This window comes from Hippopotamus amphibius, chromosome 3 (assembly GCF_030028045.1).
Source record: "Hippopotamus amphibius kiboko isolate mHipAmp2 chromosome 3, mHipAmp2.hap2, whole genome shotgun sequence".
Classification (NCBI taxonomy): Eukaryota; Metazoa; Chordata; class Mammalia; order Artiodactyla; family Hippopotamidae; genus Hippopotamus; species Hippopotamus amphibius.
This window is the reverse complement of record NC_080188.1, coordinates 197946947-197971829: the sequence shown is the minus strand read 5'-3', so window position 1 is coordinate 197971829 and position 24883 is coordinate 197946947. Positions and strand designations below refer to the sequence as shown.

General features: G+C 63.7%; 2 protein-coding genes across 4 annotated transcripts in view; one reads left to right on the top strand and one right to left on the bottom strand.

Moving 5' to 3' along the window:
- The window catches only part of INAVA (innate immunity activator), a 20259-nt gene extending 3152 nt beyond the window's left edge, over positions 1 to 17107 (bottom strand). The window contains 11 exon segments of the mRNA XM_057727651.1: positions 246 to 873; positions 3000 to 3173; positions 3355 to 3565; positions 4405 to 4458; positions 8588 to 8677; positions 8789 to 9005; positions 9508 to 9624; positions 10049 to 10173; positions 10846 to 10994; positions 16900 to 16933; positions 16936 to 17107. Coding sequence (XP_057583634.1) covers positions 246 to 873; positions 3000 to 3173; positions 3355 to 3565; positions 4405 to 4458; positions 8588 to 8677; positions 8789 to 9005; positions 9508 to 9624; positions 10049 to 10173; positions 10846 to 10994; positions 16900 to 16933; positions 16936 to 17041 — 1905 coding nt within the window. The 5' untranslated portion in view covers positions 17042 to 17107.
- LOC130849072 (serine/arginine repetitive matrix protein 3-like) lies at positions 13684 to 24883 on the top strand. Of its 3 annotated transcripts, none has more exons than XR_009052679.1 (4): positions 13686 to 14038; positions 15526 to 16806; positions 17615 to 20688; positions 23315 to 24883. XR_009052679.1 is itself a non-coding variant. In XM_057727655.1 (3 exons), exons 2-3 carry the CDS (start codon positions 16417 to 16419, stop codon positions 17915 to 17917), a joined length of 693 nt encoding a protein of 230 aa, XP_057583638.1. In that variant the 5' UTR covers positions 13684 to 14038; positions 15526 to 16416; the 3' UTR covers positions 17918 to 21140. The 3 variants fall into 3 exon arrangements, 1 of the variants encoding a protein (XP_057583638.1); XR_009052680.1 differs by lacking the exon at positions 23315 to 24883 and adding an exon at positions 21024 to 21157; XM_057727655.1 differs by lacking the exon at positions 23315 to 24883 and having other exon boundaries at positions 13684 to 14038; positions 17615 to 21140.

Here is a 24883-nt window from a genome sequence, read left to right as displayed (position 1 = left end):
TGGAGCCGTTAGCAAAGCGGGTTTTAGCTGCCTGGGAGGTGACCTGCACCGGCGCACGCACGCGGCCACCGCTCTTGAGCTACAGGTGCCGGCCAACTTTGGAGGCCCCCAGGGGACTCTTCCGGGGGCCTCCCAGAGCCGCGAGGAAGCGCTGCGGGGCCTGCTCCTCCGCACCGAGAGCTGCCCGGCCGCCAGGCCGGCCGCCGGATGGGATCGCCGGGGCCGGAGGGCCACCCGGGGCCTACCTGTGCGCGGGGGGCCGCGCGCGCGAAGGCCTCGGCGCCGGGCGGCAGGCTGCGCACGCGGAAGGCGCCCTGGCGGTCCAGCGAGTGGGGGCGCGCGCTCCGGAGCCGGGCCCGCTCGTGCCACGACCTGAGCTCCTCGGACACGGCCGCCTTGCTGAGCCCGCGGCCCGCGGGGCTGTCGCGCAGCGAGGGTGTCCGGGCCACGCGGCCGTGGGCGGGCGGCCGGCGCGGGGCGGCCGCGTCCTCGCCGCGGCCCGGGCCCCACTCGGCCCAGTCGCCCCGGGGCCCGGGCGGCGGGCGGCCCTCGGCCAGCGCCACGCAGCGCGCGGCCCGCAGGCAGGCGGGGGGCGGCCGGGGCCGGGGGCCGGCGGGGCCGCGGGGCGGCGCGGGCGGGGCCAGGGGCCGCAGGAAGGCGATGGCGATGTCGGGGCTGCCGCTGCCGGGCGGCGTGGGGTGCGACAGGCTGGAGGCGTCGGAGCCGCTGTCCTCGGAGCACGGGTGGCAGGCGGGGCGGGGCGCGGGGCGGGCGCAGCAGGGCTCCGGCGCCGTCACCGTGTAGTAGGTGGGGCGGCGCCGCGGGAAGGCGCTGCGCCCCCGGCCCTCGGGGCCCGCGCGGGAGGGGTCGGTCCTGCGGGGAGAAGAAGAAGGCGGGGGGCGTGAGCCAGCCCTGCCTCGCGCGTGCGCGGCCGGGGCCACAGCGCCGCTCGCCGCCGCCGCCGCCGCCGGGCCCAGCGCGGGTCCTCCGTGCCCCCCGCGCCCCCCACGCCCCCCGCGCCCGCTCCACTGCACGCCGGGGTGGGGGCTCAAGGAGGCCACAGCTGCCTCCCGTCCTCAGCCTGTCCGGGCGGCCACCGCCACGCATCTGTGACGGAGGGGTGAAGCTGGCCTGCGGCACGGAGGGATGCCCACGTGGAGGGAGGTGAGGGCCGGACCTCCACAGCCAAGGCCAGGAGCCTCAGGACAAGCGGCCCTGGGGCACCTGCACCCTGCACTTCTGCCCTCCAGACTGGGAGGCAGTAGTTTCTGTCCAGCTGCACCGCTCCCTGCGGCTGCCCCAGCCAACTAGGACAGGGCGGCTGCACGCAGCTGGCCCTCCCCAGCCCAGGACACCCAGCTCCGCCAACACCCAGGGAGCAGGCCTGTCCGTCCAGAGGGGGCACCTTCCACTCATCTGCGCAAAGGCCCTGTGTGTAAAAAGGCCCCCAGTATGTAAACTATAAAATGCACTGCTAGGGACGTCCCTGGTGGCGCAGTGGTGAAGAATCCACCTGCCAACGCAGGGAACACGGGTTCGATCCCTGGTCTGGGAAGATCCCACGTGCCTCGGAGCAACGAAGCCCGTGCGCCACAACGACTGAGCCTGTGCTCGGGAGCCTGAGAGCCACAACTACTGAGCCCACGTGCCATAACTACGGAAGTCCAAGGGCCTAGAAGCCTGGGCTCTGCAACAAGAGAAGCCACTGCAATGAGAAGCCCGCACACCACAACGAAGAGTAGTCCCCGCTCGCCACACCTAGAGAAAGCCCGTGTACAGCAACAAAGACCCAACGCAGCCAATAAATAAATAAATAAATAAATGTATAAAAAGTAAAATAATAAAATAAATAAATAAAAAAATAAAATGCACTGCTGGACTCTGGTCCTGTGCTGCCCAGAGCAAAAGTTAACCTGATGGAAGAACCCAGCAAGGTCTTGAGGGTGCCCTGGGCGCTCGGGCAGTGTGGCCAACACTGCCTGTCATCACTGGGTCACTGACACGAGCGCCAAACAGCACAGGGCTTGGAAACAAGCATTAGTGGATTCTCATTATTCATGGGTTCTGTATTTGCAAAGTCACTTACTGCTCAAAATCAACACTCCCGGCACTTTCGTGGTCACGTGTGGACACACAGAGGGTAGTGAAAATTCTGAGCTGCCCGACAGGCCTTCCCAGCTGAGACTCTGAGTTCCGGGTTCAGCTCTCCTACTATACACGAGTGCCCTTTCCACAGTCTATCTAGTGTCCTGCTTTCCATATTTTTCTGCTCTTGTTGGTGATTTCAGTGTTTAAAATGGTCCCCAAGCTGATGCTGCAGGGCCGTCTGGTGTCCTGAGCTCAGGGAAGCTGGGACATGATTTATAGAGAAAATACATGTTAGATGGGCTTCGTTCAGGCATGAGTTCTAGTGCTGTTGGCCTAAGTTCAACGTCAATGAGTCAAAGGTGTCTTTAAACAGAAACCCCATAAAACAAGGTTACGTATTCATCAGTTGACAGATATGTTATGACCAAAAGCTGTAACCCTGTGTGTCCCCTGGAGTGGTGGTTCGGCGTTTGTGGTGACTTCACAGGACGTGACTACCTAAGTAGTGAGAATCAGCTATACTTCAATTGAAAAAGCCAACTGTCCATCATAAGAGACCAATAACAAAACAATCACAGACAACTGCAAAAGTCTCTACCAAGATATGTTCCTCCTCGCACAAGAGAGTCTGCAAGGATGGGGAGAAATGTGGAATCTGGTCGTGCAAAGGGACAAAACGGGAGTCTTTGGAAGAAAACATCTCGCTTCACAAGTGACTCACCCTTGGCTTTGCTGGTTGGGGAGCAGCCTCTATCGAGAGGCGCTTAAGAAAGGATCCCAAGGAGAAGCCACTGCACAAGCCACATGTCACCCTCAGGTGTCCCACATAATCCTGGAAGCCACCACCCTCTGAACGTAAACTCTGAACAGGGCATCTCGCCCCTGCACGGCTGGGATGCGGTGTCTCTTACCTCCGGGGCTGTGACTGGCCCCTCCTGCCCGGCATGTCGGGGGTGGCTGGGGCGCTGGTGCGGCCCTGCTGCTGCCCGGGAACACTGCGGACGGGGACCACGTAGTAGGAGGGGGGCTCCAGCAGCCACAGGCTGGAGGCGCTGGGCCCATCCTGCGGGGTGCTGGCCGGGCTGCTGGAGGTGGGAGGGATTGGAGACAGGTCAGCGGCAGGAATGCCCCCTGGCAGGGCTGCAGCTGTGCAGAGGAATGGACTCACACCTCCCACCAGCACACACCGGAGGGGGGTCTCCTATACTGCCCACCCCGCCGCGCCTGTCCCCACCTGCGCCTGGCCCTCCCTTCCTCCGCCCTGACCTGGACTCGCTTCCGGCCTCAGAAGACTTCCTGGGCTTCTCGTAGGGGTGGTCCAGGCTTGTCTCCTTCCAGGGGCTGTTCTGGATGGGGGCCCGCTCCAGGCCCCCCGTCTCAGGGCCTGCTGGCTGCAGCCCCTCGAGGCTCTGGGGCGGGAGAGGCCGGGAAGGCGGATCTGGGGACTCTGGGGCAGGTTTTGGCACCTGAGATGCCTCTGCAGGTAAAAAAAAAACCCAGTGAGGGCAGCGGTGCGGGAACCGGCCCAACTAGAACCTCTGTGGCCTGCGCCTGGCCCCCCTCCCGTGGCTGCTGGTCTGGCTGTGCCAGGCCGTGGCTCTGGGCCCAGATGCTTTAAGGCGCTTTCTTCTCCTCTGGAACTTCATCCCTCCCTCACAGCTCCATTTTACACCTGCCTCCTTCAGGAAGCCTCCCCGGGTTGACTCTCTTGGCTCACACAACTGCACTTTCTAACCTTTGCTCCTGTTGCCCGGCTTTCCCTCTCACGCTGTTTCCTTCCTGGCGTGGGCCCTCCCCTGGGCAGGACCGCACCACCCTCCTGGTCCACCTCGACCCCTCAGCATGGTTAGGGCTTGTAACCAGGGTTCTCAGTCTACGGCCTTGTGTTTCCTCCCTCAGTGCTACCCTGTTTTCACAAAGGGCAACGACTGCGGCCAGATGACTGGCCAGCAGGCCGGCCAGCACCCCGCAGGATGCGCCCAGCGGCCGCTGGAGCCCACCACCTACGACACTTTGACAGGTGCAAAACACCAAGCACAGGCAGGGAGGCCTGGGGCTCAAGGCTCTGCTGGAATTCACCTTCCCCTCCCGGTGACAATGACGGAACACCTGGACCAGCAAAGGGTTAGCACGTCTGCACTCTCAGCCGTGCACAAGGGCACACGGCTACCCACGTCCCGGCGGAGCAGACACTGAGCCCAGCCCGGCTCCTGCCTCCTCTAGCTGCTCAGAGAACCCACTAGGAAACTCTGCCAGAGTCCTGAGTTCTCTCGGAGAAGCCCGGCGCTCACAACGGCCCCTAAACCACCCTCTCACCTTCCTCACGGAGCAGCCCGTCCGACAGGGAGCTGTCATCCGAGGCGCTGAGCTCTGGGGAGGCCAAAGGGGAGAGAAGGCGGTGAGGACGTCCCCCTGCAGGTCTGGGGACCAGCAGGGCTGCGCAGCCCAGGCCTGCCCATCCCCTTCCTGATAGCACCCCGTATCAGGAAATACCAACCGTCGTTCCACACTGTGCTGGGTGTGAACGTGTTACTTGGAAGGAGAAAAAAAGAATCAGAAGAGAGGAGTGAGGAGACAGAAAACCAGATTTGAATCCTGGCTCTGCTCTTAGCTCTGCAACCTCACGTAAGCCATTTCAACGCTCTGGGCCTCTGTTTCCCCATCTGTTAAAAAAACAGCCAGGCCCTTCTCTGGCAGGGTTTCCAGGCAGTGGAGGGGAAGGCAAAGAGTCATTCTGGAAGGCCCTTGGGGTAAAGAGATTTTTGCTAACTTCCGCACAGTCTTCGGATACCATCAACACAACGCGACTCAAGCACCCCAAGTCCGAGAACCCCCGCGTAACCAGCAGCAAGAGCGGTGCGGTGGGCGGCGGCAGCTGCGGGGCCGTGGGGCCTGCTCCAGGGAGGGCCTGGCCGGCGGGGTCAGGAGCGGCCTTCCCCAGTGGCAGGGCAGCCACTGGAGGGCGTAGGGCGCGGCCCTCGTGTGGGCCGCAGCACCCGGGCCCAGGAAGTCCGAGGACTCGAATTTGCCACTGTCCTTGGACACACGGACACCTCAGCTACGCGGTCTCCACCTGCCGTGACCCGGACGGAGCTCACCGAGCGTCCTCAACCACGTTTCAGAGTAAGGATGAGGGCCAGCCAACGGCCGCTAGCACTCCTCTTGGGCTCTTGTAGGTGCTGCCTGCACAGGAATGCACGTGAGCTCACAGCAGCCCTGTGAGGTGAGAGTGTCATCTCCACGCAAGAGCTGAGGACACGGAGGCTTGGAGGAGCTGATAACACAGCTGAGGGCAACCCGCCAGGAGGTGGCTGAGTCAGATTCACACCCAGACAGTCTGACCGGAGTCTGGCCTTTCACCACCACCATTTATGGGCTCTCCTGTTAGCTGGCTTTTCATGCATAGGTCATCACCCAGAAAATTCTAAGAAAAATAGATTCAGATTCCAGCTGTCTGGAAACCCTCTATAACAGGGATTGGCTGGTGGCAGGCCTGTGGGACACATGCACTTAATTGGCCGCCTTTTTTTTTTTTTGACGCACCAGGAGGCATGCGGGATCCTAGTTCCCTGACCAGGTATCGAACCCGCGCCCCCTGCCGTGGAAGCGCAGAGTCTTCACCACTGGACCGCCAGGGAGGTCCCTTTAAAAATTTATTCTTTCTGGCTGCTTTTGTAACTAAAGTTTTATTGAAACGCAGCTATAGGTTTGTTTACGCAATGTCTGGCTGCTTTCAGGATGCGATGGCCAAGCTGAGCAGTGATGACCGAGACTGCACGGCCCACGAGCCTAAAACATTTACTCCCCGGACCTTTGCAGAAGGTTGTCAACTTTTGCTCCTCAGTTTACATGAAACAGAACCTTTACACAGACACAGCCGTTTGCAACCCGTGCAGGGTCAGCTGCCCCAGAGCGGCCCGGGCTGGGCTCAGCTCACACCAGCTGTGCTTTAGGGTTCGACGGGGAGACACCCTCTTCCCAAATCCTGGTTCCCAGCCTCTGATCTCTCACAAAAACCTAGGGAATCAAGAGGTTTATTTTTCACCCATGTCAAGTTGAAGAAATTGTGGGACGGTGACGGTCACGGCCCAGGGATGGGGGGGCGGGGGGAGGAGGGAGGTACAGCCGTGTTTTTTGGGTTTGAATACATGGTCTGGGAAGAAAGCCATCACCCCCAGCATCCCGAATCCTCATAACGAGGTTCCCGTGGGCCGAAAGGTGCAGTGCAACGGGGTGGGGGGGGGGGGGGACCTGGAGGCCCACTGCCTCCGCAGAGGTGAGGGGACCGGGCACGTCTACCTGCCGGCCGCTTAATCACAGGCGGTTCCTGCGGGCTGCGTCCCGGCCCTGCTGACCCCTGCCCGGCCCCCGGCCCAGTGGCGGCAGCAGGACACCCCAGGCAGAGGGACAGCCGTCCTCAGAGGCCGCACAGTCCAACGCAGCAGCCACTAGCTGCATGTGGCTATTTTAAATTAATTTAATTTAATTTAATTTAATTTAAAATTTAGTTCCTCGGGCGCAGGAGGCACAATCCAAGTGCTCGACAGCCTCACATGGCAAGCGGCCGTCATGTTGGACGGCGCAGATCTGGAAGTTTCCGTCATGGGAGGACTTCTACCAGCGTTGCCAAAAGCCGGTGCTGTCAGTCAACAAACCGTCCAGAGCACCTGTGGTCTCAGATCAGCGCTGGGGGCATGTCTCATCCGGCTCCCTGTGGTCAATTGCCCCCACCCCGCCCCCTCGGAGGACCAGCTGATGCGTCTCCCCTGGCATAGTTACTGTTCCAAAGTGAATAGCCTTTGTGTGGAGACCAAGAGGGTGGGTGGATTATTCTTATTTTTTTGGTTAGTTTGTTTGCTTTTTTTTTCCTCATTAATTCAAGACACCTTTCAGCTACTAACTAATTATTAATCCCTCTCTACTTCCTCCTTTCAGGGCGAGCCCAGCTGGGCAGAGGAGCCACAGAACAGGAATTACTTGTCTAGAACCACCGCCTCCTGGGCTCCCAGGAGAGGACACTAGACCCCGGGCCTAGGGCCTCATCCACACAGGACACTAGACCCCGGGCCTCAACCTGGTCAGGCCCAGACATCAGACCCAGGACCTCAGCCTCAACAGGACAGAACATTAGACCCAGGACCTCAGCCCGGACAGGACAGGACATCAGACCCAGGACCTCGGCCTCAACAGGACAGAACATTAGACCCAGGACCTCAGCCTCGTTGGGCCGGGGCTGCAGGTGGAGAGCGGGCTGGCCTCTCTGGTCAGGAGGGTGGAAGCAGGCGCATGGCGGGGCTCGCCTTCCCCACAGCCTGTTTCCCCTGGACCGCCTGCCCGCCTCCCGCCTCCCGGGGACGGCTGCCCAAAGCCCAGGCGTGCCCTGGCCTGCTCCCCACCCCCAACCAGCAGCGTCACCGTCGCAGTGGTGGTAGCAGAGCGATACCCCGATACCGCCCGCCAGCCCGCACCGCAGGCCTGCGGTCAGAGGAGCCCGCTGAGCGGTCCAAGGCTGGACCGGACACAGGAGGGGCTGAGAGCCGTGGACAGGGCACAGCCCCGCCCCCGCTGCTCACCACCAGGACAGCAGTGAGCCCTCAGGGGCTTCTGTGCCCAAGTCAGCGGCTGCCTTTCGAGGCGAGGTCGAGTCCTGGGCCCTGTTGGGAGGGAGGGTGGACGGAGGCCTCTCCCAGCCGAGCCGGTCTGCCCAGGAGTCGGCAGTCCTGCCCGGCTCGGCTGCCTGTCTGCCGGGTTTGCTGGGTCAGCGGTCACGTGGAGGCCTCCTCCCTCGCCCTCCACCCCCGGCTGTGGGGGGACCTGGGAGGTGTCTGCACGCACCCTCTCTACCCTAAATTAGAGGCGATATGTCCAGCTGGGGCAGCGGCAGCCTCGGCATAAAGCCGGCCGCAGGGGCGGGGGTGGGAGCTGGCGAGCCCAGGTGGAGGCCGCGAACCCAGCTCAGCCCAGGGCCACGGGCCCCACCCCTCCGCCCGCTCCCTGCCCCGCACAGGAGGCCCGGGACCAGGGGAGGCCTGGGGGGCGGGGAGCCCAGGGCCCGATCCCGGGGGACGGAACGGAAGGGAGGCCTCTAAGGACTGACCTGACAAGCTGGGCTCGGGTCCAGGGAAAGAAAAAGCCACACCCGAGGGCCCAGAACCACTTGCTGGAAGAGGAACCGAGCTGGACACACGATGTCCACTGACACCTGGGCCCGGGCGACTCACCAGGTGCCCCACAGCCAGCGGGTGCTGGCCCCGGGCTCAGGGACTAAACTAGAGGCACAGCCCCTAGAGCACGAGGGCCCCGCTCCCGACCGGGCGGTTCTAGACGCTCCAGGGGTGGCGGGCGTGGGCTTCCACCACAGCCTCCGGGGCGGCCGCTGGCCAAAGCACTTCAGTGAGCAGATACGCACAGAATGTGGGCCCTCGGCCGTGCTCCCAGGGGACAGCAGAGCCTCCCGCCACCCGCCCCGTGGGCCTGGGACCAGAAGGGCTGGACGCACCTCTGAGATAAGCTGAGGCCAGCCTGGGGGCGCCTCTGTCCAGGAGGTCTCCAGGAGGGCGTGGATTTCGAGGGAGGGATGGGTTGTTTCCTGAGCGATGGGGAGGGCGGCAGGGGAGGGCGGAGGCCAGGCTGAGGCTGGTGTGGTGGCCGAGGGGCAGGATGGGGAGGGACGGACGGGCCTGGGGCCGGCGCCGCTCACCTGGGCCAGGGGCCGGGGCGGGAAGGGCCCCGCTGCCTCGCCGCCGCTCGCCCAGGCAGCGCTGCAGCTCCCGCAGCTTCTTCTCCTCCTGCTGCACCGCGTGCTTCCGCTGCCGGCGCGCCTGGCGGCCCAGGTTGCCCTCCTGGCACAGGCGCCGCGCCGCCTCGGCGATCTGCAGCTGCAGGGCCAGCTCCCGCTCCAGGCTGCTCAGCGGGTCCTGGCGGGGGACGCAGTGGGCGGCTCGGGGACGGCCCAGACCCCCGCGGGCGGCGGCCTCCAGGGCCCCGGGCCCGGAGCAGCTGGCCGGGGACCCCCCCGGCAGCCTGACGCCGAGCCCGGCGGGGCAGTACCGAGGCGGACACGTCCCTCCCACCCCTCACACCACAGGGAGGGGCCCGGGGGCCCGAGCCACCCCCGCAGCCCCACGGAGAAAGGCGAGGACGCCCCGGGGGCCCGGGCAGCTGGTGCACGCAGGCCGCTGCCACTCCAGGCCGGCTGCGCCCTTGGCTGGCCGCCTGCCCACGGGGGACTGAACCCGGTGTCCTCCCTTGAGGTCCCAGCCCTCCCGGTTCCCACGCCAGCACGGCTTCCCTGCGGCCATGGGGGTTACGTGTGGGTGGGTGTCCCCCATCCGCGAGGAGCCAAGCGGCCAGGGGCACAGCCTGGGGACCGCAGCCGCCAGCCTCGGGGACCGGCCACGGTGCCCCGCAGCGCCTCACCTCTCTGTGCAAGGCCCACGCGTCCAGTTTATAAGCGGCTCCGATCCTGCGGCGGACCTTGGGGGCCTTCTCCCCGGGTTTGAGGGGATAGTCTGCTGGCAGGACGCCCGTCAGCTCCTGCGGGGGAAGCAAGGTCACTGCAGGCGCTCTCCGCGCGCCCAGCCCTTGGCCAAACAGGAGCGGCCTGCCCGGGGGGCCCTGGGTGACTGTGCCCACCCTTCCCCAGGGCCCTCTGCCCACCTCCGCCCGTCCCTGCGTCCAGGGCCGTCCCTCGTCTGGGGATCTGCACTGGCCTGGCCGCGGCCCCCCCCAGGCAGTCCGCCGGGTCCCCTGCAGCCCCTCCTCCGCCCCGCCCTGTGCCGGGCCCGCGGAGGAGAGCTGCCCCTTGCTGAGCCATCCAGTCCCAGGTCAAATCCGGGCACCGCCCGCCCGCCCAACCCCCAGAACGGTCTCAGGTCAGGGCGCCCTCGCTCGGCCCCAACACCCGAGCAGCGGCTCCGGGCCCCCGGGTTAACCCTGAGCCAGTGTGGGGGTGCCTCACCGCCTCCCGCAGGCAGAGCCTCCTCAGCTCCTCCAGGCAGGCCTCCAGCCGCTCCTCCAGGGCCCTCTGCTGCTTGCGCACCGCGTGCGTCAGCTCCTTCGCGGGGGACACAGGGCTGTCGGGGCCTGGGGGGACGGGGGGCACGCTCAGGGGAGCCTGTCCCAGCGCCTCCGGATGCCCCCCGGGCTGACGGCACACACGCCCAGACGCCCTCGCGCCTGCCCGCCGGCGGCCGCGGCCAACTGTGCCACCACCGCAACACACAGTGTCCCCAGGCAGCCCGACGGCACAGGTACGGCTCAGAGGGACGTGCTGCCCCTCTTGCCGTGAGGGGCACGGGGCGGGCTGCGGTCAGAACCCTACCTTCCCGCCCCATCCCTTCCCACCCTCCACCCACGGCAGGTAACGTCTTCCTCGGCTACTTCCTCCCTCTCTCTCTCTCTCTCTCTCTCTCTCACACACACACACACACACACACACACACCCCTTCTCTCGCGTCCTCTGTCCACACCAGATCTGACCGGGCCCACCAGCTCAGGCCAACCAGAAACACAGCCCCTTCACACCAACAAGATAAGATTTTTTCAGCTTCTTTGGTAATCATGGGGCCAACGTTCAACACTGCAGATAGCTGTTTTTTTCAGATAGGATCGAGGCTCCAGGCCAGACCCCCCAGGAAGGAAAACCCTCAGCCCTTCCCATACATGCCCTCGCCCCCCCCCCACACCCTTGGGCCCCAGTACGGCTGGGCCTGCAGCCCGGGACGCGGGGTGGAGGGGGTGCGGCGAGCCGCTCACCCGACTGCAGGATGATGCCGCTGTCCGTGTCGCTGACCTCATCCTTGCTGTCCATGGTGGACTTCTGGGAGGAGGCGGCACGGAGGAGGAGCGGCCGACACCCTTCCCAGCCGGGGCCAGGACGTGCAGGTGGCCTGGAGTCTCCCCAGCTTTTAAAAGAACAACAAAAAATGATACACGTACACCCCTCTGCTTCCAAACAGAGCTTATCAGTCAGGCGCGCGAGGGCGGGGGCGTGCCGTGAGGCCCGTGCTTCTGGGGCGGTGCGTCTCGGGTGGGGGGTCTCCACGCGGGGGGCGCTGCGGAGAGAAGGCTCTGAGGGTCTCTCCAGCGAACCTGCCCTGGCGGGCTCTCTGGGCCCAGCCCAGCCCGCCGCCTCCTTCCTAGAAAGCCTCGACGCCCAGGGGCTGACGGCAGTGGCGGCCACAGGGACCATGGCACCGGGGAGAAAACCCACAAGGAGGAGAGCAAAGAGAGAGGGTGTGGGGGACAAGGAAGAGGTGGGCGGACAACTCAGGGAGGGTGGGGAGGAGGCGAGGGAGGGAAAGGTCTGGGCCAGGCGGGGGGCTGGCACCCCAGCCCGAGACCCGACCTGCTGCCCCCGGGGCTGAGGGGCCCGGCACGCGGCCAGGCTGCCTGCGGCCCGTGCGCACCAGGCTGTCCAGCCGAGGGCAGGTGCCCCAAGCCGCGGGCCGACGCCTGGGCCACCGACGGCGCCTGGGAGGCCCCTCGAGAGGGAGGGGCCCGGACCCCCCGCCCCACAGCCAGGAGAGACACGGTGCGCACATCGGGGGGCTGCCAGGGCAGAGGCTGACCGAGCAGAAGCTGCGCGACGACAGGAAGGAGACCACGGCCGCTCTGCCTCCCCGTGCGGGCGCACGCATGCGGCTCGGACACCAGCCTCTGAAAGCACGCCTGCTGGCCGCCCCCGCTCTCCTGGCCAAGCCCGCAGCCCTGGTCAGGGTCCCCGCTGGCCAGGGCCCACGGCTGTCGGCCTGGAAGGAGAGCCCAGCCCCCTCCCCCTGAGTCAGCCACTGAGCAACCGTCCAAAAGTCCTCCCGAGTGGCTGTCTAGAGCTCATCCTGCCTCTCCTCGGGGCACCGCCTCTGGGCGCGGAGGTGGCCGCGGCAGGGCAGCCCGCGGGAGAGGAGACCTTGGGAAGCGGAGCCCCCGCCAGGCGGTGGGGGAGGGACCGCTGGCGGCCAGGCCCAGGAGCACCTCTCGGCCGCGGCCCGCTTTACAGACCCACGTACACGGCACAGCCTAGCAGAGCACCCTGGGCATCCGTTAAAAACCTCGCCCTGACAACACTATGTACCTGCACTTTGGAGTTTCAGTTCCCTGAGGAAGTCGAGAGAGTGGTTGGTAGGATTTTTTTTACGTTTACACGGGGCCTTTGCAAAGATGCCAAGGAGAGAGCCTAGCTGCATGCTCCAGGACCCAAGACCAGGGCACTTCGGGGGAGCGAGCTCTGCCTGGTCCACCCTCCCAAGCCCTCATCCCTCCTGGAGATGGAGCGGCACAGAGGGCAGGCCGCGCCTCTGCCACCCCCGGCACAGCCCTGGGCAGCCCTGGAGCCTCCCGGCAGCCAAGCGGCAGGGCCCCGCCGGCGCGAGCAGGCCAGGCCGTCCCAGCACGTCTGCCTGGACGAGGGCGGGGTGATGTGGGAGGCTCGCCAGCCACCAGTCACACTGACTAATTAATTATCACTCGGGAGCCGCCTTGAGAAGCTCTGACCACGTAGCCCTGCTGCTCACGCTCCCGCCTGTGGCAGAGCGAGCGGGAATCGCGGGGACCGAGGGGTGGGCTGGCAGGACAGCCCCCCCCACGCCTCCTCCCTGCGGCCAGGGTCGGGGGCAGGCACCCTGGGCCCACCTGCTCCAGGTGGGGCAGAGAGCAAGGCCCGGAGGGCGGGAGCCCCCGATGCCAGCCCGGACCCTGCCGTGGCCGCTGTGCTCTCAGGGGAGCTCCCCTCCCCTCCCCTCCCCTGGCTGGGGCTCCCGTCCCCACAGGCACGGTGAGGACGGGACGGCCCCTGAGGTCCTGGCCAGCGCCCCCTCTGAATCTGGGCAACGCCAGGCTGCGCAGGAAGGCCCCCACGTGAGCAGCCCCTTGTCGCCCCGCTGCAGAGGCGGCCGCCAGCTGCAGGGACCCTGCCCCGGGGGCCCGCAGGCCCCTGAGGGTGTCGAAGGCATGGCTTTCAGAAACAGGCAGTTCCAGGAACATCCCCGCCCCTGCCTCCCCACGGGAATCGCTCCCTGCCCTCCAGACCCGCGGCCCCAAGCATCAAGCCCCGTCCATCCTGCAAACAACGTCCCCAGGGAAAGGCAGAGGAGGGCAGAAGGGGCGGAGAGGGAAGCGTGCTTTCCCTCCAGCAGAGCCACTGGGACCCTGTCCCGTCACAACTGTGGCCCCAAAGCCGGGTCCTGGGCCTCTCCCGCCCCGGCCTTCCTCTGCTCCCCTGGAAGCTGAAGCCTGGGAGCCACAGCGCCGGGTCCTCATCCGAGCCCACGTGCACCCCCATCACCCGTCCCCTGCACACGCGTGGCCGCACGGACGGCCACGGCCTGGGCCCCCACCCCCGGGCCGGCTTGCCCTGCGCCCCAAAACCCGCTCCAGCTGCCGCGCCCTCACCTGCTTCCAGGTGTGAGTCCAGGAGTCTGGGAAACGGCCCCTGGTCCCAGGTCAGGGGGCCGAGGGGCCCGGCACGTTGCCCCAGGGTGTCCCAGGCCGCCCTGTGCTCTGTGACCCGGCTCGCTCCGGCCCCGCACACCGCCGGCCGGCGGCCGTCCCTCCCCCGGGCCCGCCTGCGTCCCTCCCAGGCTGCCCAGCCCGGGAAGCCAGGTGACTTGTTGCGACTTGAGTCAGAGGGAGGGGCGGGTGAGCGAGCCCTTCCCTGAACTAGTCCTGCCGCACAGGCGGCTCGGGCCTCTGCACTTCCGGGGGCCACGGGGGGCGGGGAAAGGGGCTCCCCGCGGAGGAACCCCAGAAGAAGGCGACCGGGTCGGGCCTTCACGGCCTCGAGGGCCCCCCTGCCCCATGCTGAGCCGCCCGCCCCCCGGATTCCTGCTCCGCGCAGGGCCCCGACGTGGGCTGAGGCCCCGGCGCGTGGGGAGCACCAGCCAGAAACCTACATGCGGCCAAGGAGGGTCCCTGCTCCCCGTTCGCTGAAGTGGGGTCAAGGTCAGATCAGGTGAGAAACTCCAGGCCGGGCCGTGACCCCAGAACGCCTCGCGGGATGGCTCTGGGGTCCCAGAGAAGGGCAGGCTGTTCCCTCCTCTGATCCCAGAAATTTCCGTCCCCGTCACCACAGCCGTCCCCTCCCTCTCTATCGTTTACACCCATCCCCCACAGGGCCCGTGGGCGCTGCCCTGAACCCCCGTCCTGCCCCGAGTCCGCAGGAGGGCCACCGGGACTGCAGGCTCTAACCCCGCTCCCCAACACGGGGGGCCGGAGACCACATTGGAGCTTGTTCCCCGTGACAAACGAGCCTCGAGGGCCCCACCCCACTGACCATCAAGCAAACCCATCGCCGCTTGGAGTTCAGCCTATTTCACTGGGGGAAGCGAGGGCCAAGGCCACCGTTGCCCGTGCCCAGCAGGAAGGAAAACAGACAGGTGCTGCCCATGAGGGAGACCCCTCGAGGCTTCCCCCAACCAGCTCCCTTTCCCGCCACACCCCTCACCCTGGGATCCCAGCACTCCACCCATCTCCAATGGCTCCCTCCCCCAGCCCCAAGACCACCTCCCCGCCCCAAAGACCACCTCCCCGGCCCCAGCCCCCAAGACCACCTCCCCAGCCCCAGCCCCAAAGACCACCTCCCCAGCCCCCAGCCCCAAGACTACCTCCCCAGCCCCAGCCCCAAAGACCACCTCCCCAGCCCCCAGCCCCAAGACTACCTCCCTAGCCCCCAAGACCACCTCCCCAGCCCCCAGCCCCAAGACTACCTCCCCAGCCCCAGCCCCCAAGACCACCTCCCCAGCCCCAGCCCCAAAGACCACCTCCCCAGCCCCCAGCCCCAAGACTACCTCCCTAGCCCCCAAGACCACCGCCCCGGCCCCCAGCCCCAAAGACCACCTCCCCAGCCCCAGCCCCAAGACCACCTCCCCGGCCCCGAAGACCCCCTCCGCAGCGCAAACCCCCAGAGCGGGGATGACGGAGGGAGTCGCCCCCAAGCGTCTCCTCTGGGGCCGTGTCACCGAGGCAGGCAGCCCCCACCGCCCCTGCACACACGCCGGGCTCCCCTCACCTTCCTGTACACACCCTCTGTCCAAACAACGCGAGCCCCTCGCCCTTCGGGCTGACCGCCTCCTTCCCTCCCCAGGCTGAGGCTGAGCGGCGCCGGCGGGGGGCCTGCTCTGGGTCTCCCAGGGAGCCCAGAGCCCTTCCCTCGCCCCCCCCCGGCCCTCCCCATCCCCTACAGGTTTGTCACAGTCTTCCCACAGCAAACAGAGGAGCTGACGCGGACGCAGGCACCCAGCCTCCACCTTGCCCACCCCCCAGCTCCAGGTGGGGGTGGGGGAGACGGGATGGAAGTTTCTAGAAGCAGCTCATAGCCTATTTTTTAAGGCATAAAATAAAATGAAGAGACTCACTAAGATAATGCATCATACGGAAAGACAGTTCTAAAAACAGAGAAACATAGTCATCTACGTGTGTTTCTTTCTTTACGTTACGCAGGACCGCAGTGGGCAGTTCTGGAGCAGTGATGATGACGGTAAAGGATGTTCCAGCACCACGTATCAGGACGGCTGTCACAGCCGCCCTGTGGTATGACACCCCCGTGGCATCGACTAACGGCAAATCACGGGTACTGCCAGGTGGCAACGCTAAATTTCAGTGAAGACTGGTGAAAAAGAAACCCTTCCCATCGGAGGACACGGCCCTCTGACTTCTGTCCACAGATGCCTGGGTGCCCGTGGACTCAGGCAAGAATCCCGCCCTCAGGTGACCCCCATCTCTGAGGCCAGGGAGAGAAGCACAGAGGACCGATCAGCGCGCTGACCCCCTGGAATCCTCAGAGACCCCTTGTTCCCTCAAATTCACACGCACTTCCCGGCCCGGCGGGACCTGAGGCTTGGAGTGGCACTGGACCACCAGCTCGCCCAAGAACCGCAGAGCCGTGGTCTCCCTGGCTGCCATGCCCTTCGATTCAAAATATCCAGGGAGAGGTGGGCCTTCCAGAGGCCTGCAGAGAACGTGGGGTTCACACCCGGCTCCCGCCAGTGCCCCACGTCCCAAACCCTGCAGTGTCATCACCGAGACCACCAGTGGGTGAGGAACTGGGGTTTCCTCACATACTTGGAATCTGATCTTTGAAAGAAGGAGAAAAGCTGCATCTCTTTAGGGTTTTCATTTCCTAAGGAAAACTCCTGAATCAGAAAACTCTTCCACCTCCTGCATCCATCACTCTCCACTATTTTTTTAAAGTTCCTCCTTTGAGTTTCTTGTGACACACGAGATTGAAGTGAAAACAAGGGCCCGGTCTGACCACCTCCACATCCCCACCAGCACCCAGCAAAGAACCGTCTCGGGCACTCCTAAAATTTCACTGAGACAATTAAGGAGCCGATGGTCAGCCGCTCGAGCCAGAACGGTGAGAAGAGAAAGGAGGGAACCGGCCCGGGACGCTGCAGGCGAAGGGGATGGGAGACGGTTCCCGAAACTGTTTTCTTCGCCCGCTCCTCCCTCCCCACTGGGAAAGGTGCTCGCCCCCGGCGAGCGGGCCGGGGCAGGGACTCCACGACGGCCTGGAATGCGCCCTGGAATCAGACCTCCAGGCTGGCCTCAAAAAGCCCCTTTGTCCGGTCCACCCTGCTCCCCTCCCCCACCGCGCCCTCCGCGTCCAGGCGGCCCGAGGCTCGGCTCCTTTTGTCTGGCTTCCCGGAACCTGCCCGGGGATCCGCAGGCGCGGGGAAGGTCGCCGGAGAAAGGTCGAGGCGGCGGAAACGCGCGCTGTCGGTAGGAGCTCGGGATCCCCGCCCCCCGGCGGACTCCCGCGGGCCCCGCGGGGCCCCCCTCGGCTGGGGCGGAAGCCGCCGGCGCCCCCCTTACCTGTCCCCGGGAGCTCCCGCGCCCCCCGCGCGCGCCTCGCAGCCTCGGGACCTGCGCGCCCCGGCCGGCTCTCCGCCCCCCGCGCCTGCTCGCGGCCGCCCCTCCCCGGAGGTGTTTCATTTAACTTCGGCATCCGCAGCATCCCACATGTGAAAGACCCCGAGACATCTGTCCCCTGGGGCGTACCAAGGCCCGGAGCGGAGAGGGGAAGGACGCGGCGAGGGAGCCGGGATGCCGCCCCGGCAGCCGGGGCGGGGCCGCGCGGCCGGCCGGGGAGGCGCGCGCGGGGGGTGGGCGTCCCGCGGGGCCCGCGGCGCGGGGCGAGGCCGGCCCCCTCCTCCCGCCTCCGGACGCGCGCGCGCGGCGGGCGCCCCCCGCGCGGTCAGTTCCCGCGGCCCGGCGGGGAGAGGCTCCTCCCGGGCCGGGGCCGCCTTCCCTGCGCGCGCTCCGGCCGGCCCGGCGGCTTCCGCGCCCGCAGCGCCGGGCGGAGCGGAGGGGGCGCCGCGCCCGCCCCCGCGGGCCACCCCCCCCCGGCCTCGCCGCGCCTCCCCCTCGCCGCGGGCCCGCCGCCCCCCCCCCCCCCGGCCCCTGGCGGCCCGGCCCGGGCCCCCCACCCCGCGCCGGCGGGCCGGGCCGGAGAGGGAGGCGCGCGCTCCGGGGGGGGTGGGGGGCCGCGAGCCGGCGCCCCGCCCGTCATTCATTCACTCACCCGCAGGTTCCGGGGGCGCTTGCCGAGCACCTACTAGCGCCCGGCCCGGCGGCTCAGAGGTCAGGGGCCGCGGGGATCCCCAAGCTCCACGAGCGGCCACTCGACTGGAGGGTCAGAGAAGGAAGGCCAGCAGCACCCGGGCGGGGGCCCCGCCGAGGACCGCACAGCCTGCCCGCGGAGGCCGTGCCGGGGGGACGGGGGGTCGGGCACGAGAAGGAGCCCCGGGCAGCAGCGGCGGGTGCACAAAAGCAGAATGGCAGAGGGGCTCCGGAGGCTCTAGGAGCTGAGGGGACTTGGGGTGTGGGATGAGGAGGGACAAGGGGCCGGCAGGGAGCAAGGCCGCTCCGTGTGGTTGTCCAGGTTGTGCACCGAACTAAGCGGGACCGCTCACCCGGGCTCCACCCACCAAACCGTGGGCCTTGGCCAGAGGCACATCTGCCGGGAGGCGGTGGCTTTTTCCAATTTGTACAGAGGCTCTAGGTGAGCTAAGCTGGCTGAAGAGTCATGTGGGCTGACTCAGGATTGAAGATTTTTATCTTGAAATTGAAGAAGAGCTCCAAGGAAACAGAACCCATAGGAGATCCCCCGTCTCTCCCTCTGTGTGTGTGTGTGTGTGTGTGTGTACAGACATACAGAGGGAGAGGCATTGGTCCGTGCTGTTTGGAAGGCTGACAGATCCACAACCTGCAGGGTGGGGCTGGCAGGCTGGAGACCAGGAAGCAGTTGCAGTCAGAGCCCAGAGGCCATCTGCTTGCAGAGCTGCCTCTCTATTAAAGTCAGTCTCTCTGCGATTCGGGCCTTCACCTGCTGGGGTGCGACCCACCCACGTGTGGCTGGTCACCGGCCTCACTCCGTCTACTGTTTATTTCAATGTTAATCTCTTCTAAGAAAATACCTTCGCACTAACATCTGGAATAACGTTTGACCAAATATCCGGGTACCACGGCCTAGCCAAGTTGACACATAACATTAGCCGTCACACTGCTAAAGAGTGGCCACCTGAGGCCAAGCTGGGCACGCCCACATTCCAGTCACTTGGGTGTGTGAGCACTGGGTGTGAAACACGGGAGCCGTGCAGAGCCTGTATCCAGACAAGGGGTGAATTCGCATTGTGGCATTGCGGGGAAGGGAATGGGGGAAGCCAAAAGCTATGCGGGAGCAAGACCTGGCCTGACTCTGGAAGGGACTGACTAAAGACTTGGCAGAAAGAAAGGGGAGGAGCCGGGGGTTCCGGGGTTCCTGGCATGAGTTGAGGGTAAGGTGTGTTCATGTCAGGCTATGAGTGATAACATCCCGAGAGCAGCCTGGCTGCAGGAAGGGCTTGGGAGCCACCGCAGCGCCGCAGCTACAGGACCTGGTGACATCACCTGGGAAGGGTGCGCAGGATGGGAAAGGAGGGGTGGGGGGCAAGGGGAGGAAATTCTGGGAACACTTCAGGGGTGCACAGGTGGTAAAGTACCTCTGAAGGTAAACACTGTTATTATTACTCAGGCGACGGGACAACTTGTTGAAATGTTGCTTTGCAGCCCCGCCCCTCCCAGCCACCCCTGCCTTTTCTCCGGGTGGGAGGCAGTGGCTTCCCAAAGGTCTTAGCCCTGAGCCCGCTGAGACAATGCTGGGGTCCCACAGAGCAAGGCAGGGATGTGGCTCTTGAGGACCCGGACAGAGAAGGGAGATAGTCTGGGAGCTTGAAAGAAGATGCCCTGTGCAGCGAGGACCTCGGGAGGTGATGAGACCTCAGCAGGGATGGGGGTTGGCATGCAGGGCCCCAGATTTCTGGCCTCGACAGATTCTTTCACCGCACACGTGCAGGGGGCAGAGCCCTGGCTACAAGAGACCCCCCGGGGGCCAGAGCAACTAGATGGCAGTCCTCCCTCTACTTCCGAGCTCCGTTACGCCTTCAAGGACACTGCATGAGAAAATGGAATTTTTTTGCCATCCCAGCAGGCCCAGGACAGAATCAAACTGATTTAAAAGAAATTAAGTCATATGTGTGTCTTGCAAACCTGAGTTTGCAGGTTGAGATTTGTAGCAATAGGGTTATCTTCATTTACAGATAAGGAAACTGAGGCCCAGAGAAGCTCGAGCTGGGTTAAAGGCATACAACCAGTAAGGGACTGATGTGGTTCGGGGAGGCAGACCTTTCTGATTCCATAGTCCTAACCTGTGGCTGAAAAACTCCAGACATGTGAAGGGACCAGACAGGCAGGAAGCATATCAGGGACAAGAGTTCCGGTCACTGCAACTCTCACCTGGCCTTGGTGTGTGTGGCGGGGGTGGGGGCAGGGGGGCGTAGGGAGGATGGCGGCAGGGCTTGATGGAGACCGTGGCACATTCAAAACCTCAGGCTCTGTCTCGAGGGGGCCGTCACTGCCCATGCGGTCACAAGAGAAAGGCATCTATTTTAAAGACAAAGCTGGAAATCCACATTTTCCATGTGAAATCAGATTGGTACCCTTCGATTATCTTATTAAAAATTCAGAGGAGTCAAGCAAACCATGTCTATGTGCCTCGGGCTGAGGTGCTGCTGGGAACTGGTTTGGACAGGACGCCTGGAGCACCTGAGGATGCTGGGCTTGGAAGTGGAAGCCAGGCCCTCATTAGGGACCGATGGGCTCAGACTGGGGGCGGGGGTGGGGTGGGGGGTGGGGTGCAGTTTGGGAGAGACCACCAAGCCCTGATCAGCCTTCTCTGCTGCCCACTTTGGCTGAAAGGGCTGGGGCTCGCCTCCATCAGCCATCAGAGGGACTCTGGTGGCTGGACAGCAGCCTGTCTGCATCCCAGTGGGGCGCCCCGTCCTCTCCCTGCTCTGGTCCCGCTGACTTGCCGCCATTTGGCCTCAGGTCCAGCAGAGGATGAGGCTCACCCTGCCTCCACCCCACCCCACCCCTGTGGCCCAGAGGGTGCCCTGTCGGTGCCCTGGGCCAGAAGCTCTTTGGAAACTCCAGGATGACTCGGAGCCGAGGCCCTGCTTCCTCTCCTGACCGCATCCTGCAGCTCACAGCGGGGGCAGGTGCAGGCACTGCCCGGCCCCTGTCTTTGTCGCCCGGAGCCAGAACCATCCGGACGGCCGCAGGCTGGTGAGTCGCTCTTGGAAACGCAGACAGCTGATGTGGGGGTCAAGCCAGGGGGCTTCATGCCATTTCTTCTCAAGGGAGGGGCACCGCGACCCTGGAGCCAGACAGGGGTCAGAGCTGCTTGGAGTGCAGGGCAGACCCGTCAGCAGGGCTCGGGCTCAGGGTGGGAAAGGAGCCCACCGCCCGAGGCGCCAGCATCCTCCAGGCCGGCGGCTCTCGCCGGATTCTCTCCAGAGTTTAGGGTCCCCGCCCCACACCCTCCCCGCCTGCCCTTTCTCCTCCTTCATTTTTCCTGTGCCTTCTCTCGTCCTCCTCTCCTGCATCTCCCGCCGCTCCAGCCCGGCTGCGCAGTCTGGGCACCGCCTGGACCGCGTTCCGGAGGCGCCCCTCTCCCCAGCCCTGCTCCCCGCGCCGCGACCACCAGGGGGCGGCAGTTCCCGGCGGACCCTCGGGTGGGGGGGTGTCGCGCCCGGGGGGTGGGGATGGGGGGTACGTGGGGTGGGGTGGGGTGGGGGATGGGGAGTGGGGTGGGGGTGGGGGATCGGGGGGTGGGGTGGGGAGTGGGGGGTCGCGCCCGGGGGGTGGGGGTGGGGGGTACGTGGGGTGGGGGTGGGGTGGGGGATGGGGAGTGGGGTGGGGGGGTACGTGGGGTGGGGGTCGCGCCCGGGGGTGGGGGATGGGGAGTGGGGTGGGGGTGGGGTGGGGGTGGGGAGACCGGGTCCGAGAGCCCCAGGGCCGGGGGCCCTGCCTCCGCCCTAGGACCTCGCGTCCAGCCTGCCGCTCCGCCCTGGCGTCTCCGGCCGGGCCCCCTTTCCTTGCTGGAGACCCAAAGCGAACGGGGAACTTCAAGAAAAGGCGGTGACTCGGATTAACAATAATACAGCTGCAGAGAGAAAGCTAATTACCTGCTGGGGGGCGGGGGGCGGGCGTCTGGGCGGCTTTCCACCGCGGCGGGGACCGGCATCCAGCCCAGAGGACGCCGGTCCTGGGGGTGGTCCGGAGGGCGGCTCTGGCCCAGGCGCCCCGCGTGCCTCCCGGTTCCCACGGGGGCAGCGTGTCCGCGTGTCCGAGGGCAGGGAGCGGACCCTGTCCGCCAGGCCCCCACTCCACCGCCTCCCCGGGTGGGGTGGGCGGTGCGGTGGAGCATCCCGAGCCGGGGGAGCAGACCCCGCCGGCGGGCCCGTGGTGCTGCCCCGGGAAAAGGCTGAGGACTGGGCAGCTGGGGCGGGGGTGCTCTGCCCGGGGCTGGGTCATTGCCAGCGCGGGAGGAGCCCCCGCCCTTCTCCGAGAGCAGGGCTGGAGGTGCCTCTAAAATAGCACCGGACGCCTGGCGTTTCCCCACTTGTCTTGGCAGGTGCCCGCCGAGTGGCTCAGGTTCATAATTAAGGAGAGATGTTAAAATACATGTGTTTTGGAGTCAAACAGCCTCGCTTTCTTCCTCTGTAGAATGCGGGTGATGGGAGGGTGTGATGAGGCTAAGGAAATCAGGCAGATAAAATATGCTCTGCCCAGAGCAAGCTCCCGGCAGGAGGTAGTGATGTGTTAAAAGATGTTTTTTCCACATTCCACATCTTTAAAAAAAAAAAGTTTTTCTTCTCTCTCACACTCTGTTCTCTGGAAAAAAAATAATATTTCTGCACTATAATTGCATCTTTCGTGTTCCAAACCTGTTTACCGGTGACCACGTTTCACTTCCTGTGGTTTAGCAGCTTCAAGCTTCAAAAGGTGAACCTCCTCCTCTGACCAGGCCGTGGGCGGGTGGTCTTGGCCCCGGTTAACTGAAAACAAACTAATGCCTCAACACCTTTGGCATCTCTTAAACTCCTCAGTGGTGAGGAAGGAAGGGAAAGGCGTGTTGTGAAGGGAGGCTGGTTTAAATTGAGGTCAGAGGCTGTTGAAATGGCCCTCCGCGTGGCTCCGCGCCGCCTTTCCACCTGTCCCTCGTCCCTTGGAGCTCGGGTCCCAGCCCCTCCTGCCCCCACCCCCTGTGACTGGGTGACTTAGGTCAATGGATTTCCACTGACTTATTTAGAAATGCGCTCACCGAAGTGTTCTGGGTGCTCTGATCGCTCTGTGTGTGTGTGTGGGCGGGGGGTTCCATGCCGTGGCCCAGAGACCCCAGGAGGAGCTCAGGCTGGCTGGGCGCTTGTGAGGTGCCGGGCAGAAGCCCCCCGGACTGAAATCAGGGGGAGATGCCGCTCAGTTTGTTCAGGAAACCCCAAAACTTCACTCTTGTCTCGGATGCTGGAGAGTGGGTGATTTCCATATGGTCACCCACTGTTAGGAGCTGGGATTTCCAGCAGGAACGGGTAAGAAATTGAGAAGCAATTAATATGCCCCCGAAGGGGGGTGAGGGGACAGAGGGACGCGAGCTGTGTCTGCATCTCTGGGGGAGCTTTTTGTGGCGAAAATGCATTCCTTGCATACGTGCAATTTCTGTGATTAAAATGGTTTAAAACTTAATATGAAGATTTTCCTACTTGAGTAAAAGCAGAGTCTGCCATTTATCCATCACCTAGACTTAGAAATCATCAACATGTCCCTGTATTTCCACAGTTTATTTTTTCTTTAGTGAAATATTTTAAAGAAAATCCCAGGCCTGGTAACCTATCCCTTCTAACTATTTCAGAGTGCATCTCGGAGAAGAAAAAGTTGGACTGTTTTCTTGTACAACCAGTGACCATTATCACCATAAGTCCTTAACATTTTGTCCAAACATGGTCTTTTAAAATCCGTCTGTCTGTATCTGGATCCGGTAAGGCCTGCAGGTTGCATTCTGCTCTTTCAATCTTGTGTGGGTGCCCTCCCCACCCTGATTTTTTTTTAATCATGTCAGAGACTTTTTGAAATCAGGCTGGTTGCCTCCATGACGCGTTTTATCTGCTGCCTCCTCACGTCTCACTGAACGTGCTCTGGACCCCACATTTCCTGTAGCCTGGACGTTGGCAGCGAAGCCTTGACTGGGATTCTGGCTTCTGTTTTGGGTGAGAATCCCTTCCAGGTGGTGCCGGTGCTCTACCCCCTCCTCCCGCAGAGGCAGGTAAGCTCTGGTCGCTCCTCTTACAGCAACGATGTGCAGCTGACCCGGGGTTCTGGGTTACGGCCACCCTCCACCGTCAGACTGTGTTTCTCCCTTGTCACCGCGAGATAATCTGTGAGGTGACATGTCCAGCCCCCACCAGCTCCCAGCACGCGGTTTTAGTATCTTTTTATCTAACAAACACTCATGATTGTGGCCTGAGTCAGTTGTTTTATTAGAGGTTGCAAAGCAAATTTTCTGTGTCTATTTAAAATAGTTTTTTCTCTAAAAAAGCAATAAACTTCACATGATGTGAGCAATGGCTTTCTTATTGATCTGTCTTCCCAGTTTAGATTGTGATATGTGAAACCCCCCAGAAGATGTCCACACTGGTTTATTAGATTTTGCAATAACCTCCCTGTTTATACCACGTGCTGGGGAGCCCTCGGCAGGCTCTGCTTACGTGTCTTTCCTGGTATAACGTCTGAGAGCACGGGGTATGTGTGGATCTCTCGAGCAGGACCCAGAGAGACAGTCTCCTACACGTCAAAAAAGCATTTCTGAAGTGGGTGATACATGAATTTTACTTGCACAACTGATGTAAGTTTTCTGTCTTTCTTTGTTGCGGGCCTTCTTCGTAGCACTGGATGGCATGGTTGAGCTTGTGTGTATGTGGATGGTTTTGCCTTGACTTTAATTTTTAATGGATGGATATATGCTTCTAATCTTTGATGGGTGCATTTTATAAACTATTTAAAATATATTTAAAAAGCAATAAACTAGACAAGTCTCTGGAGAACAGGCTGGGCCCCCAATCATGGGACTGTGGACTGTTTGGACTGACAGGGACCAGAGAGGTCCCCTCACCCAAGCCCACCCAGTGCTGGAGTCTTGCCTGCAGCTGCCAGACTGTCTGGCGCTGGCCACAGCGCCTCGGCAGAGCGCGGGCCGCGGGTGAGGCTCACAGGCCCTCTCACTGCAGGGAGCGCTCTGGCCTCTGCCGGACAGTCCCAGGCTGGAGGGACCCAACGTCGTGAGTCTACTCACAGGCTTTCACTGAACGGTCCCTGTGTTAACTGACACCCTGGAAATCAGTGATGTACAAAAGCGACTGAGTCACAGGACAGAATGCTTTGTGTGATTTTTAGTTTCAAGAGAAAAGGAATAGGAAATGAAAAA

Coding starts and splice junctions, on each gene's coding strand:
- LOC130849072 (XM_057727655.1), top strand. CDS start 16,417: ATGGTCAGCCGCTCGAGCCAGAACGGTGAGAAGAGAAAGGAGGGAACC. Junction 16,807..17,614: donor GGCGGAAACGCGCGCTGTCG/GTAGGAGCTCGG, acceptor ACTCACCCGCAG/GTTCCGGGGGCGCTTGCCGA.